The 16,398-nt window shown below is 34.3% G+C and overlaps 2 protein-coding genes across 2 annotated transcripts; one reads left to right on the top strand and one right to left on the bottom strand.

The window, feature by feature from the left end:
- Positions 1 to 1,916: 1,916 nt before the first annotated feature.
- On the top strand, positions 1,917 to 5,453 carry LOC149673502 (acetylcholinesterase-like). The gene is made up of 6 exons (XM_089839076.1): positions 1,917 to 2,135; positions 2,191 to 2,464; positions 2,695 to 3,008; positions 3,223 to 3,535; positions 3,609 to 3,972; positions 4,039 to 5,453. Exons 1-6 carry the CDS (start codon positions 1,917 to 1,919, stop codon positions 4,196 to 4,198), a joined length of 1,644 nt encoding a protein of 547 aa, XP_089695202.1. The 3' UTR covers positions 4,199 to 5,453.
- Clic (chloride intracellular channel protein 5) lies at positions 4,410 to 16,263 on the bottom strand. Its single transcript, XM_089839077.1, has 5 exons — positions 16,073 to 16,263; positions 6,843 to 6,944; positions 6,439 to 6,642; positions 6,194 to 6,368; positions 4,410 to 5,999 (listed from the first exon to the last, which is right to left on the bottom strand). Exons 1-5 carry the CDS (start codon positions 16,139 to 16,141, stop codon positions 5,755 to 5,757), a joined length of 795 nt encoding a protein of 264 aa, XP_089695203.1. The 5' UTR covers positions 16,142 to 16,263; the 3' UTR covers positions 4,410 to 5,754.
- Between the last annotated feature and the right edge of the window lie 135 nt (positions 16,264 to 16,398).

Below are 16,398 nucleotides of genomic sequence, written 5' to 3'. Positions count from 1 at the left end.
TTGTTGGTGTTTAGCAGGATCCGGTATTGTGGCGCGACCGGACAAGTACAAGTGAACGGCGGAGATAAGTACCCCGACCCAACCGGTATGAAAAGTCAAAACGCTGTAATGGTACTCTTTCAACTTTGCAACTGATAAGCAATAAAGAACGTGAAGTAGCAGTGATAAAAAGGCGTATACAATTCCAGTTGTATGGGCGGACGACGTCGTCGTAGTGGTAATGCTAATATTAGAAATTCGCTGACTAATAAGTTCAGGGACTCTTGTGATAAATAATATCCCCAGTGTTGAAAGAATCAAAGATATCCACAAATTCACCGTGATTTTTTCTGTATTCGTGAGGTACAATTGATTAGTTAGAGCGTAAGTACTTACAACAATCATAATGACACTCAACGTTACGACCTATAGACCCGTCTACCCATCGTTTATGGCCGTCTTTAAGGTGTAAACGAGTCTCAAACAATTCGAATTTTAAACCTTGAAACTCTCGCTTAAATTCAATTGGGATTCAATGGATTAAACTTCAACCCAACTTAACTTAACTTAAAGGCTTAAACTTCAACTTGGATCAAGCGTTACCTTTGAGGATGAATATTCCAAGAAGAGACACAAGGACGGGTGAACTGAAGACAATAAGATTGGCTTCGGCCAAGGGTAGACGTTGGTAAGCTTCGTACCGGAATAGAGCAGAAAGCGTACAAGTCACGCCGCAAAATACAACCAATGGATACGTCTTGAAACCTCTTGTAAATTCACGTCCAGACATAATGGCCATGGGTAGAGAAAACAACGCGATGATCATGAACCTTACAAGCGTAATCTCAACTGGAAAATTTATTAAATATAATTTAAACGATTAGTTTTGTATAAAGATTTAAAAACAAAGCACGTACCGGCGTATACACCTTCCTCGATCTTGACCACCACAGAGGTAAAACCATACAAAGCCCCGCTCAAACTGGCCAATAGAATTCCGTTAAAGGCTGCTGCCCATTTATCAAACAAGTTCTTGCCTTCATTTGTATTTGACTGAACGTCATTACTATCCAGTTTCAAATTACAAACCTCCGTTCCATAACTACGAAATGATTTCAGAGTAATAAGGCGATTGGAACCGGAAGCCAAAAATGTAAACTGGTAAAAAAATTTGGGAACGTTTTAGAAGGTTTCTTAAAATGTTGTCGTTGTTTTCATGTTACAGCTACCAAATTCAATAGAACGATAGTTAATTAGGAGTTAATGGTAAATCTAAAATATAACGGGTCTAAATTAGGACGTTCTTAAGAGGTTTAATGGCTAGGGGGTTCGCGACTCAACAACAAACTGGCCACTTCAAATGAGCCTTCATTTCCCTTGTGTTACTGCAGTTTGAAAATCAAATTTCAAAATTAAGGAATTACGACTGTGTATGCTAAAACATGAAGAACAAACACAAAAACAACTTTCTGAAATATTTATAAACTTACATTTTCCATTTTTGAAAATGGAAGTTGAATTTAATATCGTTTGGTGGTTGAGATTCAAGTAGTAATAAAATTTAAACGTAGTTGCTTTTCAAGACCTTCAAACGCACTCAAATACCACATATGGCTTGGTTGAATTTAAGTGTAAGTTTGTGAGAACTTTACTCTAAACTGATCACCTAGAAATGCAAAACCAACCTGGAAATAATGTAGTAGGCCTATAGCATTCACCGCGTGACACTTCATTGCAAACACGACCACGTACTACAGCCTTCGGTTAACAACAAACATTCTATAGCCTTCGAATAACAACAAACACACTTTAGTTTCTGTTTTTTTAATATAAGCAATCCACTGTAGACGATACGACAGATATGACTGGAGGATCGTCGTGGGAGTTTCATTAATTATTCGTTCAAATTGTTGAAACTTTTATTTTAATTAAAATTTATGTTTCATTATTTTGAAATGAATAAAATGGTTAAGAATAACGCGGACGGTATTGAAACGGTTCAAACAAAATCCGGACCTATTCGTGGCTTCATTAGTCATGGAAAAAATGGAGAGCCCGTCGCGACTTATTACGGTATCCCCTATGCGGAACCTCCAATTGGACAACTGAGATTTAAACCACCCGTTCCTATTGGTCCATGGACCAAGACATTCGCGGTAAGGTTTCATTTATATTTAAAATCATTAAGGTTGAACTCCGGCGTCTACGCAGGCCACGGAAGTTCCAAATACTTGTCCCCAATTGGTCCGGGCCGTTAAAGGAAGTACTTGCGTTAAATCAGACGAAGATTGTTTGAGACTTAACATCTGGGTTCCGTTAAAGACAAAGTGTAAGCTCCCCGTCATAGTGTTTATACACGGAGGGGCTTTTGTCGAAGGGACATCCTTAAGTACATACGTCAATGGGGTCAATTTGACGGCGAGTCAAGGGGTCATATTTGTTACCGTTAACTACAGACTGGGGCCATTTGGTTTTATGTATCTTGGTAAGTATTGTTATAACAAGAAAGCGTATATGTCCTGAGAACGTACTTCTTGGGTAATCTAAAACCTTTACACTGCGTTGATATAAACTTGGTTGCCAATATGGCGACGACGTGAGGATAGGCTATAGTTTGAAGAAAACCTGATTAATAGCCCAATTATGGCTTCGAATGTTCTCAGGCCTTACATGAGTTCTTGTTATCAGTATTTACATTGCAATTAATGTATTTAGGTGAGGAATTAAAGAACCAAGTACAAGGTAACGCGGGACTGTTTGACCAGCAACTGGCGTTGAAATGGGTCCGGGATAACATCGAATTCTTCGGGGGAGACAGTGGTAACGTGACCTTGTTCGGTTGCAGCGCGGGATCAGCTAGCGTGGGGATGCATTTAATGTCCCCTAGTAGCCGAGGGTTATTTCAACGTGCCATTATGATGAGTGGTTCTCCAGCCAATCCCAGGGTAGTACGTGATAAGGAGGTGTTATTGGACACCGTTCATAGGTTGTTGGATTACCTCGGATACGAGGGTAGTAGAGAAAATAAGGTGAGATTGTGTACACTAAAGGTAATCAGAGATAATAGAAAATTAGTCTGTAATTTGATAATCACGTGATTAACATACCTCTATGGAAACGAAAACCTTTTACCGCCCTCGCTGTATATATTGTACGTGTTAAAGCTAACGTAGTCATACACCTTCGCTCGTACCATCGAACCGTACGAGAATGCGGTTGAGGTTCTAATTGTTGACGTTTCAGGGCCGAATATTAAGGTTTTTACGAAGCGTGGACTGCCACGTCTTGGCCGCGGCTGGTCGGGTTGGGACCAATGGTCTTTTGTCCGTCAACAATTTTGGACCCATAGTTGACGGGGTGTTTTTACCCAAAAATCCAATTGACTCTTTGAACTCGTTACAATTTGAGAGCAACGTAGATTTGCTAATTGGAAACGTTTCGGACGAGGTCATCTCGTTTTACAAAACGTATTTCAAAGAACTATTTCACAGAAGTGACCATCAGGGTTTAACCACAGAGGAACATATAGAGGTCATAAGAATACTCAATAATAGAGGTGAATATATGACAACACTATCTACATAAATAACATAACGACAATAAGTAAGAAGGTGTGATTGTTATTGCAGGTTTGACCGAGGACGAGATAACTCAATGTAGCGATTACTACCGCTATAGTATTGACCCAAATGACCCTTTGAACCCATTGTTAATGCGAGATACAGCCTTGGCCATCGTCTCGGACGCCTTATACAATATAGACGTGGAACTATTCGCGGAATCGTATTGCAAAGCGGGAAACAATGTCTACAAGTACTTGTTCGACCAGAAACTCCCCGACTTTAAGTTTCCAAAGTACAGCGGCGCCTTTCATATTAGCGATCAAATGGTCATTCTAGGATTGGCGAAAATGCACCATAAAAATGATTCCTTGAACGCAAAGAGTTTCGAGAACGAAATGGCGGAAAGATGGGCCAATTTTGCACGAAATGGGTAAGATATTGTCATTGAAAAAGTAATTACTTATGGTGTATTAAAATGGGGTTTCTTTTCTTCTAGAAATCCTAATTTAAATTACGTCGACTCACTATCAGAAAAATGGTTAAAATATGAAGAAGAGTTCAAATTTTACGCCATTTTGAAACAAGACGGTTTAACGATATCGCAATGTTATCGCGGAAATGTTAATAATTTTTGGAGAAATAAAATTTTAAAATAGTATTAAAAAAACCAACGTTTTTCTTACGTCATTGGTGTATGATTGACGTCACGATGCAGGTGTCCGTTATTGAATAGCGGACAATTAGGGCAACCATATCCTAAAGGTATTTTCCAGGAAATCTTCTCAATCCAGAGTAAAACCGTTCCATGCCCCATTAGCCTGCCTGTAGGTACATCCAATAAAACTTGTTAATAATCACCAAAAACTATTTAACATTAAGATTTTTATTTTAAATTCTTTTATTTTTTATAATGGTGCAAATAAAAAAAAAAACATTGAAAAATCAAGGAGGGAGGGTTGGAGGAAATCTAACATATTTAAATGACAAGATGAATTTGTTTGTTTGTTTCTATGGTAGTGGCACGTGCATTAAAATGTAAACAAATACGAGAAATTATCTTTAAAAAAAATTCAGAAAAATTTGATTTTAGTTCGATTTATTTCTTAATTGTTATTATTAAACAATTAAATATGAATGGAGGAGAGAGAAAAGAAAGAAATAAAGCATTCATTAATTGATTGATTGGCACAAATTTTTCGGAATTTTTATTACTATTTCATTTTCATCTAAAATTACTAACATTCTAAAATGGCCTCCATTCCTAATCTACTCCTTAATTCTTCCCCCACTTTAACAAGTTAATTAACTTTAATTAAACTGCATAGTAATTTTTAAAGCTGCAAAATTAATTTTAGCAATTTAAAAAATTAAAATATATTCGAGATCTTCCAATAAAAATGTTTCTTTCGAATTTTAGAACCAATTTTAATTAGTAATAAAATTAGTATTATTTAGGCTTAAGAAAAGGGGGGGGGGAAAGGGGAAGGTAATTATTATAAAATTTATATATATTTAGTCAAAAATCTTTGTTTCTTTTTTTTATATAGAAAAATTGCAGCACCACTCTCTTTTAATAAATAACGAAAATATTAAAAATTAATTAACATTAAAAATTTTTAATTTTCGTTATTATTAATTATCATTTAATAGCAAAATATTTTAACGCGCGAATTTTTTGTTTTCTTTCTTTAGGGACAAATATATAACATTTCTTTTTATCATATTCCACAAAAAAAAATTTAAAAACTAAAACGATCTATTTTTAAAGCAAATAATTTTTATAAACAAAAATTATTATTATTTTTTTAAATCAAACTGAAAAACACTATAAATATTTATCTTGGCTAATTCCGGAGGGGTCAAAGAAAGGGGGCGTGGCTGGACTAATTCAAGTTAACATTTCTCTTTCAATTATTTAAAAAAAAAAAAAAAATATTGGTCCTTCTTGCAAAAATACGACCCAAAAAGTACTCGGTAAGTATTTAAAACGTCATACTTACGAGTTTTGAGTTACCATTTCAACTCAAAACACTTATTGGTCCTTATTGGAAAATACTACACAAGTACCTGCATGGACAAGTACTTACCATCCTGGGGAAGAAAATGTTTTTTTTTTAGAATTATCTTTACTTATCTTTGTAGTTTAAAAAAATTGGTCCAAGACACAAAGGGAGAGGATTTTGGTTTTTGTTTTTTTTTTTTAATATTTTTTTTAATCATGGACGTTATTATGTCCATTGTTGATGTCAATGTCCGTGGGAATGGAAGTGGTATAGGTGGGCGTTTCCAATTCCTCGTGTTTCTTCATTTTGGTTCCTTGTTGCAGTTTGTAGTGGTTAATGATGTCCTGGTCAGCGGGACAAGATTGGGTGAAGGCGTCTAATTGATACATGTAATACATGTAGCGCCATAAATTGGTCAGCTCCAATGGGATCTCAACGTCCGCGAAGTATTTACCTAATACAACACATAATACTACTATAATACCGTTGTCTCCCCTACTATTATACTGAAATGGGAGGCGAATAGACATTAAATTGCTGGTAAGATGTACAACACGTTTGCAAAATATGCCTGACAATTCTACGTTTCCCCCTATGGTAACCCTGCGCAACATGAAACTTCTTCCCCAGCCAAGTGACGTATCTTACCCGCAACCCTGATATGTTGAAGTCTTGGCATTAATTCGCAATCAAAACAGCACATGGTGTCCCCCGTCAGGAACCTGCCTTCCTTCTTGGACAAGTGACTATCAATATTCTTCAACTGATTTAACAACGCCCTCTTCGAAGCTTCGTCCCTCTTGGTCAACATCAACTTAAATTTCTACAACAGGAGTCAACGAGTACATTGAGTCCAGTTGTCCGAAAGACCAGTTGAAGTTTTAAGTGCTTACGCTATAAAGGTTCTCAATGACGGTAGCAGTGTCCTTGTCCTGGATAAAGAGGTTGTATCCACCAGGGACACTTTTCATAATGTACCTTTCAATCTTTTCGTTCTCGAGGACTGCTTGACCACGGTCAATTAGGATGGGTGGTGGTGTCGAGTCAAAATTAGAACGGAAGTCTGGTGGAGGTTTTAACATGTCGACTGTCGTCACCTATTTTGTTAGGAAATAATTGCGAAAATTGTTAAGTAGGTAGTAGGCCTTGATTGTGGAATAGGACAATTGTTAAGGCATTACAACCGACACGCTCAAGGCATTACATTTTATAATAAAATTTATATACCCCCATACACCACCGAAACGCTCAAGACACGACAGGGACATGGTTTATTAGGGTAACTTGTTTAACGTACTTTTAAGGAAATGGTTTTAAGTTCGGCCAGTAGATATAAATCCATGAAATATTCCTGACAAAATAGACAAGCACCTTTACGTCGTCCATCGATGGTCGAAGCCTGCAAAACAAACAAAATAACACCATTGATCAAATTAACCTACATTATAGCTTGGGGAAAACAATGCCCCATCCTCTAATAACTAAACCACACTGTACTAATGACATAATCTAGTCAAGGATTATAGTTTATCTTTCTCACTTCCTGGTGAGTTTTTTTCTCTCAAATAAATTTTACTTCGTAACCTGTTAGTACTGTCAAAGAAAGGACGATCTACGCGGCGGTGAAAATATAGTACCAAGTAAGGTTGTCGAACGATTCAAATCATTAAGTGTTTGAAGCACTCAACTACCTACGCAAACCTACGCGCCAATCAAAATAGCCTAATGTACATTTGGACAATACATACGATATATATGAACGGAATAATTCGTTATTTTCAAAAACACGATCTTGATCAATAATAAAGATTATGAAACTGAATAAAATACAATGAAACATAAAAAATGTACAAAGTGCAATGAAACGTCATGAAATTCCATGGAATTCTGTAGTACAAAAACCTAATCACCATAAAACGCTAAAAAATTGTACAAAGAACTATAAATAACTATAAAACGCTAAAAAATTGTACAAAGAACTATAAATAACTATAAAACGCTAAAAACTGTAAAAAGAATTATAACTATAAAACGCTAAAAAAACAGTAAAAAGAACTATAACTATAAAACGCTAAAAAAACAGTAAAAAGAACTATAAATAACTATAAAACGCTAAAAGACTGTAAAAAGAACTATAAATAACTATAGAACGCTAAAAGACTGTAAAAAGAACTATAAATAACTATAGAACGCTAAAAGACTGTAAAAAGAACTATAAATAACTATAGAACGCTAAAAACTGTACAAAGAACTATAAATAACTATAAAACGCTAAAAAACTGTACAAAGAACTATAAATAACTATAAAACGCTAAAAAGCTGTACAAAGAACTATAAATAACTATAAAACGCTAAAAAACTGTACAAATAACTACAAAACGATAAAAAACTGTACAAATAACTACAAAACGCTAAAAAAACTGTACAAATAACTACAAAACGCTAAAAAACTGTACAAATAACTACAAAACGCTAAAAACTGTACCAATAACTACAAAACGCTAAAAAAACTGTACAAATAAACTATAAAACGCTAAAAAAACTGTACAAATAAACTATAAAACGCTAAAAAAACTGTACAAATAAACTATAAAACGCTAAAAAAACTGTATCAAACACGATAAAATTGTATAAAACGCTTTGAAACGTTTCGTAAATGCTCAATTTGAAACACCATTAAACTGTATAAAATTCTTCAAAAGCAACTCTCGAAACGCCATAAAACAAGTTTGTCGTAACATAAATATTATCGATAAAAAAATTCCAAAATGGGTTTAAAAATGAACAAAAATCGGATAGCGTTCGCTCGAATGCGTTAAACCAGTTTTGTAATCGAAATTAAAAAGTTGCCGTCGTCACACGTAACGAACTTAATCCGATAGGGGATAAATACACCCGGAAAATGATTTGACCTTTAAGAGACTTTGCTCTTATCTTACCAATTCACTTTCTCCAGCAAAGTCTAACCTAACCCTTTTTACAATTAATTAGTTCCCCCTTTTAAAAAAAATTAAAAAAAAATAAAACCGATATAAAATGGGAACGGAAAAAGGAGTTTTGTTTTAAATTAATGAAACCTACTAAGTACTGATTTCTCTTCTTGAATTTCTGAAACCAAAATCCCAGACATTTTAAGCAAATAAACGCTGTTTTTCAATGCTAAGAGGTACTGTACGAATATTATTTGTCAATAACAAATCAACTCTTAATTAGGAAATTACGTATTAAAACTTTGTAAAGCGCAACACCGAAACATTTTCCTATTTATTTATTGCTTTATTTTTAGCCCCAAGATACAATCAAGAATAGATATCTAGTTTACTAGGGAGAAGGTTTAAGATGCCTAAGTATTCGCACGCCAGAGTCCCAGTCCCCCTTTCAAAATACAAGGGGGGACGTAAGAGGAGACCGGGCTATTTCGCCTCTCCTCAGTCGTCAGTAATTTTCGTCATTCACGTCGCGCTGACGTAAGTCTTCAAGAACCAATGAGATTGTTGGTTGTAATTTCGAGGCGGCGGGGATTAACTCTGGACCTACGTTTGGACTGGAGATAAAGCTAGAAATGTGGCGAATTTAGACCTTCACCCTAGTAAACTAGATATCACTTCTTGATACAATATAATAGTTCAACGTTGCTTTTTTCGTTAACCCAACAAAAATAAAATTCAGACCAATTTTTTTAAAATTCCCTGATCAATGGGCAGCCCTGTAATATTTAAAATCGCAATTATTGAATTAACAATTGAATTAATTAAATTAAATACGGGAGAATAATAAAGGAAACCAACAAATTATATTTCCCGTTTTTCTCGTCTGAAATAATCCTAAAGTGAATGGATCTCTAAGTGGTCAAACCTGTAATGGTAGATAGATACAGGAATTTTAAATATACATCTAGCTATATACACACACAATTGGAATTGTGTCTCTATATATTTTAGCAGACGCTATATAGGCCAATAACGAAAGAAAGTTGAACGTTTTGGCCCGGGGACATAAAATTCACCCACTTTTTCGGCAAACACCGAGTTCTTTCTTATACATTTGGGTATCTGGTTAATTTTTGGTGTTTGTGTTTGGTTTTTCGTGCTTATAAAAGTTTTGACATGAAGTAAAGTTAAACCCAAATTTTAATTTCTTATAGGAATTACGGGAATTTTTTTTACTATGTTTTATAGAATTTTATAGGACAAGAACTCGTGTAGCTATAGAGTAATGGCAGTACTACGTATGCAAATGTCATACCCTTCTTTCTCTTAGTACAGTGTCATCCCCCTACTGGGAGCGCGCAATATCCCCTCTTACAAGAACGCACCCAGATGGAGGGATACACAGTCTACACCCCTCTCAACCACCACTACTCTATACTCCATCAGAGCTATCTCAGAAGCCTTAGTGTGACGTCACCCACGCTATTTGCCCATAGAAACAAAGCGGTACCAAACATGGCCACCCACTGCCAAAGCTGAGCCCGTGACGTTTTACGTAGACACTTGAAGAGATAGCTCTTCTATTTACTCGCTATATGACTATAGTGTCGTTCCCCTCGAAGGATACTCATTGTATTAAATTAAACAGGGTGGTGTTTATTTTGTTTCAAACGCGAAATCGTGAACGTTTCTAGGTCAATGAAAGTATACTTGAATGGGAAAAACAATGAGGTAGCTTTGTTACGAATATAATTAACACAGAGTTTCCCAATTAATTAAAAAACAAAATGAAATTATTCTATTTGGGTAGGTTCAAACGTTTCTGACTTTCGTGGTTTACTTGACCGTTTAAAATGGTTTTCCCTGACCATCATCGCCGCTAAAAAATACTAGAATACCATGAACTTTCTATCATCATAATTTCATAAGATAATGTTCACCATAAGTTTGTTACTGGTTACAAACTGGAGCTTGTCATGAAGTTAGGTAGGTCATAGATTCGAGGTAAAGCGACGCCTGGTGAGGCAATGCTGACAAATTGGGGCTTAGTAATGCAGACTAAATAGGACCTAGATGGACTGCAAAATTAACCACCGAGTGTAGGACTTCAATTCTCGCTTGTCGTTCTCGAACTAGCTCTAAGTAAGTCTAGAGCTAACATTACGAAGTATGGGAAGTGTCATACTTATGGAACGTGTCTTATAAACTTATGCTAGTGCGAATATCAAATTGCGAGACCAATATGAAATTCCCTGGTTATTAAGACACCATTAAAATTCCCTGACACTCATTTTGAAATTCACTGACTTTCATATTTATTTCACGGTTTTCCCAGATATTGTTGCAACCCTGTACATTGTACAAAATCATCTTAGCAAAAGATAAACTAAAATTTCGTTTCATCATGGCCAATTAGATACCATTTTCCAAAAAAAAAAATGGTTCCCTACCTAGAAAAAGAAATTGTTATCTATTGCGTATCACGCCATTCCACTTCTTAACGAATATTATTTACTAAACTATAAGATAAGATAAATTAATAATTGTACCATGAACACTCCCAAAAACGCGTAGACCAAGTAATAAAAACCAAATGAATATCTTAAACTTAAAGACTATTTAAAACTGTTAAAATAGAACCTCGAATTTAAATTTTGAAATATTTTGTCTACCGGATATAATTGTGCCAAGGTTAAACAGAATTTCGCATGTTGCGAATCGAAACCAAATAGGAAGGAAGATACTGTTGATTAACAGTCATTATAAAAACTGGATAAACGCCTTGTGTCTAAATCCAACACACTGAGCAAACACTAACATCCGTTTTAAGTTCAAAAGAAAAGCGTCTGTATTTTGTTCAAACACTTATTGTTTTATTAAATTATTCCTACACTGAACGTTTATACACCTACTAACAATTATTGGTTAACTGTTAACAGAGCTGTCAAAATTATTATAATATTGTTATACTATGAAAATTTCAATATCTGAATCATCAGCCAATTTATTTCGGTATTTTGGTCAGGTAATAATATTTAATTTCTAGTCAATTTTCAATATCTGAAACCTCAGCCGACCCATTTTGTTCACTTCTTTGTCCACCAACCACAAAGATAGTTTTTATTAAATCTTTAGTGACGTTATTAAATAAATAAGCGGAAACATGGCGACGTTCACGTGGGCATACACGTTTCCGGTTAAGTTTCTTACATCCAAAATTAATTCTAAAAACTTGCTAATAAAAGAAGGAATTATGGCTGAATAATTCTGTAATGACGTCTTAAGCTAATTATAATTAGTTCAAAGATGGAAACTCCGGCAACACCCGCGCGATGATACCATAAGTAATATAACAGTAATAAGTATGACACTCAGTGAAATACGTTAATGTAGATGAATTTCTGAGTTACTCAATTTGTTAAATAACTTTATTGCCAATCAAAACTAAGTAACTAACTTACAATTGAAGCAATTAAATCCTGGAAGGAGGAGGGCAGAGCCAATAAATATAAATACTCTCCAAGAAGTAATATACATGGCTTTATAAAAGGTGTGATAGTGGGATGGTTCTATTTGAAATCAATTTTGAGTCGAAAACTTAAACTTTCATGACATTTTTCCCAAAGGACCAAAATTTAAAAGTTAAGATTAGACTGTTTTACGTATGACCCCTTCAAATTTAAGTAAGAAACTGAAAAGTCGATGCTAGTTTAATTAAGGGGTCATCCATAAAACACATATCAAATCATAACTTGTAAACGGTGGTTCATAGAGCAAAATGTCATAGATATTACATTTTCGACTAAAATTGCTAATTGTACATCGGTCTTACCACCCTTCTGGAATAGCCTGTATTACGTTTGATTTCTTAAGAAATTTAGAATTAAGATAAGCGACGAGAAGCGTCACACTTATTCATACAGCGTTACTTATGTCGTTAGGTAGAAAGCGTTACCTACCTAATATAGCCCTATGTTTAATTATCTTTCTAAAAAGAGGCAGATGTTAAACATGACATCATAGATAAGTCCAACGTCTGTTTTAGAGTTCAAAACTGGCTAGGGGAGACGATTTATTTTTTTTAATTTTAAGAAGAGCTAATGGGGTAACGCTAACATGTAAATATGAGTTAATATATCGTCAATTTGACAAGGAGGTTGTTGACCTTAGTTGGCGTTATGGGTGGGTGTAGAAAAGCATCTACATATTGGCTTAACCTAAATATTGGGATTGTGCAAAGATCGCGAAACCAGAGTTGCAACAAAATATTCATATTACAGTTGACTTTCCAGGATCTCCCTGAATATTTCCTTAATTTAATTTTCCCTAACCTTTTCAGTTGTCAAAGTTAACAGTATATTTCTAAGGATATTATTATTTATAAATAAATTAAACCGTAAATTTGGTTCTACCACGCTTTTTATAACACCTATATTAAATTATTCCTTTACAGAGCAGGGTTCGTACGAAATCTTTACATTGAAAACCCCTGACTTTTCCAGGTTATCCCTGACCAAATTTTGGCAATATCCCTGACCATTTTAAGGTGTTTACCAGAGCCCACTTCGTAATTACACCTTTCTCATATTTAGCATTGCTCGAAGCATGGTTCAGGGTTCGTACAACGTTTGGAAAACAAATTTCCCCGAGATTTCCAGGCTTTTCCCCATATACTTCCCTGAGTTTTCCAGGTTTTTCCCGTATATGGAGTATCCTATGGAGCGAATGTTAACGAAGGAAGGGGGGGGGGCAAATAGGACTATTACATAATCAAAGGACATCCCCGTATCTCTAACATAGCCAGAGGGTACGTTTACGGACATTTTGCTTAATTACTCGGCCCCTGTTTGACTCAAAATTTCCCTGATTTTTCCAGGTTTTCCCTGTTTTCCAAGTTTGTATGAACCCTGATGGTTTGATATACCAAACGAAATCCCTGACACATCCCTGACTTTTTAGGAAAAACTTTTAAATCCCTGACTTATCCAGGTTCCGTACGAACCCTGCAGAGAGTCGGGTTTAATTTCGTGTTAATCTATACCTTTAAAACACCTTCGTAAGTCCTTAATACTTCTTATGAATAAATAAAAAGAAAAAAACCATAACGTTGTTAGTTTGAAACTGGATTCTTAAACATTATTATTTTATTTTTTTTTTTCTTTTCCAAAACACGTATTGGGTTCGGCTGTATTTAGAAAACTACATAATTTCCGTAGATTAGAAATTTGACCCAAATATAAAGAGTATTGACATGGCGTATAAACCTTCTTAAAGCATTTAATACGTTTAAAGGAAGGTACTGCTATTACAGCAATATTTCTTACAAGTCAGTATTCAGTTTTGTTTCTAAAAGCTCAGTCGTATACTTTAGGTAACGTTGGGAATAAATGAATTTAACTAACGGTGTTAAAGACCTCTGTATAACCGCGGGTAAAATTATTTTCCTCGTCTACAAATTAATTTTCACTTGGGACTAGGAGATATGAAATATTACCGCATTCACTTAAAAAAATGTAATAATTACATGGAAGGTTCATTAGCATTGACCCTGATTTGTCTGGGATTTAATCTTGTTGCCATTTTAATTATAAACTGAGAATTAGGTCTGGTGGTTCTTTCTAAACGCAAAATTTCAGATTGAAATTAATTTACAGGTTACATTTTCCCTGATTATTTCCTGGCATTTTTCTTCAATTTTATAGGTTAAAACTAGTTGTAATTATTAACAGTATATTTTAGCAATATTACTGTTATAAATAAACTCTTTAGTTAAATATTTGCTAAAATTCTAGGGTCCAGTTTTTGAAATTACGACCATTTTTGACCAATTCTTAAAATTTCCTAACCTTTTATAGAAAATTTTAAAACTCAAATTTTCTAGATTTTCCCTGACCTCTGATAACAGTAACACTGATATCCCCAGGGCTGACATGACAATTACCATATTAGCACAATAAACTCTTTATTTAAACATTTGTTAAAATTCTAGAGTCCCAATCATTTATGGCCAATTTTTGAAATTCCCACCTTTCTTGACCAATTTTTAAAACTCCCTAAACCTAGCTGTTATAGAAAATTTTAAAACTCCCTAAACCTAGCTGTTATAGAAAATTTTAAAACTCCCTAAACCTAGCTGTTATAGAAAATTTTAAAACTCCCTAAACCTAGCTGTTATAGAAAATTTTAAAACTCCCTAAACCTAGCTGTTATAGAAAATTTTAAAACTCCCCAAATTTTCTAGATTTTCCCTGACCTCTGATAACAGTAACACTGATATCCCCAGGGCTGACATGACAATTACCATATTAGCACAAGTGACATGACAATTACACTAAAACTATACACCCTAAAAAAAAAAAACTCCGATTTTTCAAGTGCATATAAATCAATAATATTTATAAGTAAGTAGCTATCATTGGGCATTCAGAGATATCGTCAAAATTGTACAATTGAAATTAGTTCAGTGCTACTCTAGTCTAAACACCGTCCTGCAGACACAAACCCCACCCCTCCCACAAAACCAGGCACACCTATCAAGTATTTCCCTAATTTAAAGGGGTTTTTTTATTTGTAATCCAAAAATCGCACTCAACGACACAGTTTTAAAAGCCACTTTGAGTTTGATAACACAAGTGAATTTTTAAAAAAAAAAATAAATAAATCACCTATAGTATCGTAAATTTTATCATATACAGGAAGAATCTCAAATTCTCAATCAAAACTAACGGTGGTAAAATTCTTTTAAAAGAGAAGAAAAAACTCTAACTCAACTGGAATTTTTGTTAATAAATAAAAAAAATAAAAACCTGATTTTTAACTTTATTTTTTCTTTGGGGAAACTATCTAGGGTTTTTTTAAAAAAGATTTAACTATGATATGAACTCGCAGTTTTAAAAAAGTTTACGCAATATTATTTAAACAGTTCTAACGTTTTCAGTTTTTTTTTGGTTTTTTTTTCAAAATAACTGTTAGAAAAATGTGAGAATTTTTAACATCAACCGGAAATTAAAAGTCAACAATGCATGAGACAAAATACGTTGTATTTCGCCTAAGGACATTTTTATGAATATAATATATGACCCGCTTGGAGAAAGGGAACGATAACTCCAAAGCCTTCCCTGAATTCTTCTTACACATATGAATCATGAGGATATTATAAATTAAATCTTGTCCCTATAGTTTTTTAATAGCTAGAGATCAACTGCCATGTATTTCAACCCATGTATCAAATTAAACAATGCCGGTCATTCATAAAGTTACATCACGACTCATGGCTTAATTATTAAATGAAAAAATAGGACAGTTGTTTTGTTGACTTTAGACAGTAGCCTGCCTATAATAAGTTATATTTTTAACTCTTAAAACATCGGTTAATTACCGTGTTTTATCTCGATTTACAAGTTTTTATCAGTAATTACGTATAAAGGTTGATAAATTATCGTTAATTTTAAAAAACGCGATAAATACTAAGCCTAACCAATAGAAAGTTATCATCCTACAAAAGGCAATAGGTAATATAGGCTAGTGTTTTAATGAAGCCAAGGCTTAACACAATTTAGGCGTAACCCTTCATAAATTGGATTTAAAAGAGAATTACCTTGATGATGAGTTCGATTTCGGGTATTTCCTCGATTTCGTTTTGATTTTCCGTTATTTCGTCCGCCATTTCTTCAATATTTTAAGTAAAACTCCCAATTATTAAAGCACTGATAATCCGAAAAAGGCACACAACTTTACAAACGTTGATTACAGTACGCGAATTCACAACGTTATGAGTTTGAGTTGGTGGCGGCGGCCTTCAAGTTCCCCTACCGTCAACCAATGATGTAATCGTACCAAAGAGTATGTAATCCTGGAGGCGAAGAGGATAATAATTTGAAAATTATTCTGAAATTAATGTATTAATTAAATTTATTTTAAATG

This window comes from Phalangium opilio, unplaced genomic scaffold (assembly GCF_054372755.1).
Source record: "Phalangium opilio isolate 3A_F unplaced genomic scaffold, DU_Popi_V2 ptg000048l_1, whole genome shotgun sequence".
NCBI classification, from domain to species: Eukaryota; Metazoa; Arthropoda; class Arachnida; order Opiliones; family Phalangiidae; genus Phalangium; species Phalangium opilio.
The sequence above is the reverse complement of the archived record's forward strand: the minus strand, read 5'-3'. Positions and strand labels throughout refer to the sequence as shown.

Coding starts and splice junctions, on each gene's coding strand:
- Clic (XM_089839077.1), bottom strand. CDS start 16,141: ATGGCGGACGAAATAACGGAAAATCAAAACGAAATCGAGGAAATACCC. Junction 6,643..6,842: donor TTAAAACCATTTCCTTAAAA/GTACGTTAAACA, acceptor CTAACAAAATAG/GTGACGACAGTCGACATGTT. Junction 6,000..6,193: donor TCAACATATCAGGGTTGCGG/GTAAGATACGTC, acceptor GTGTTGTATTAG/GTAAATACTTCGCGGACGTT.
- LOC149673502 (XM_089839076.1), top strand. CDS start 1,917: ATGTTTCATTATTTTGAAATGAATAAAATGGTTAAGAATAACGCGGAC. Junction 3,536..3,608: donor AAGAATACTCAATAATAGAG/GTGAATATATGA, acceptor TTGTTATTGCAG/GTTTGACCGAGGACGAGATA. Junction 3,973..4,038: donor GCCAATTTTGCACGAAATGG/GTAAGATATTGT, acceptor CTTTTCTTCTAG/AAATCCTAATTTAAATTACG.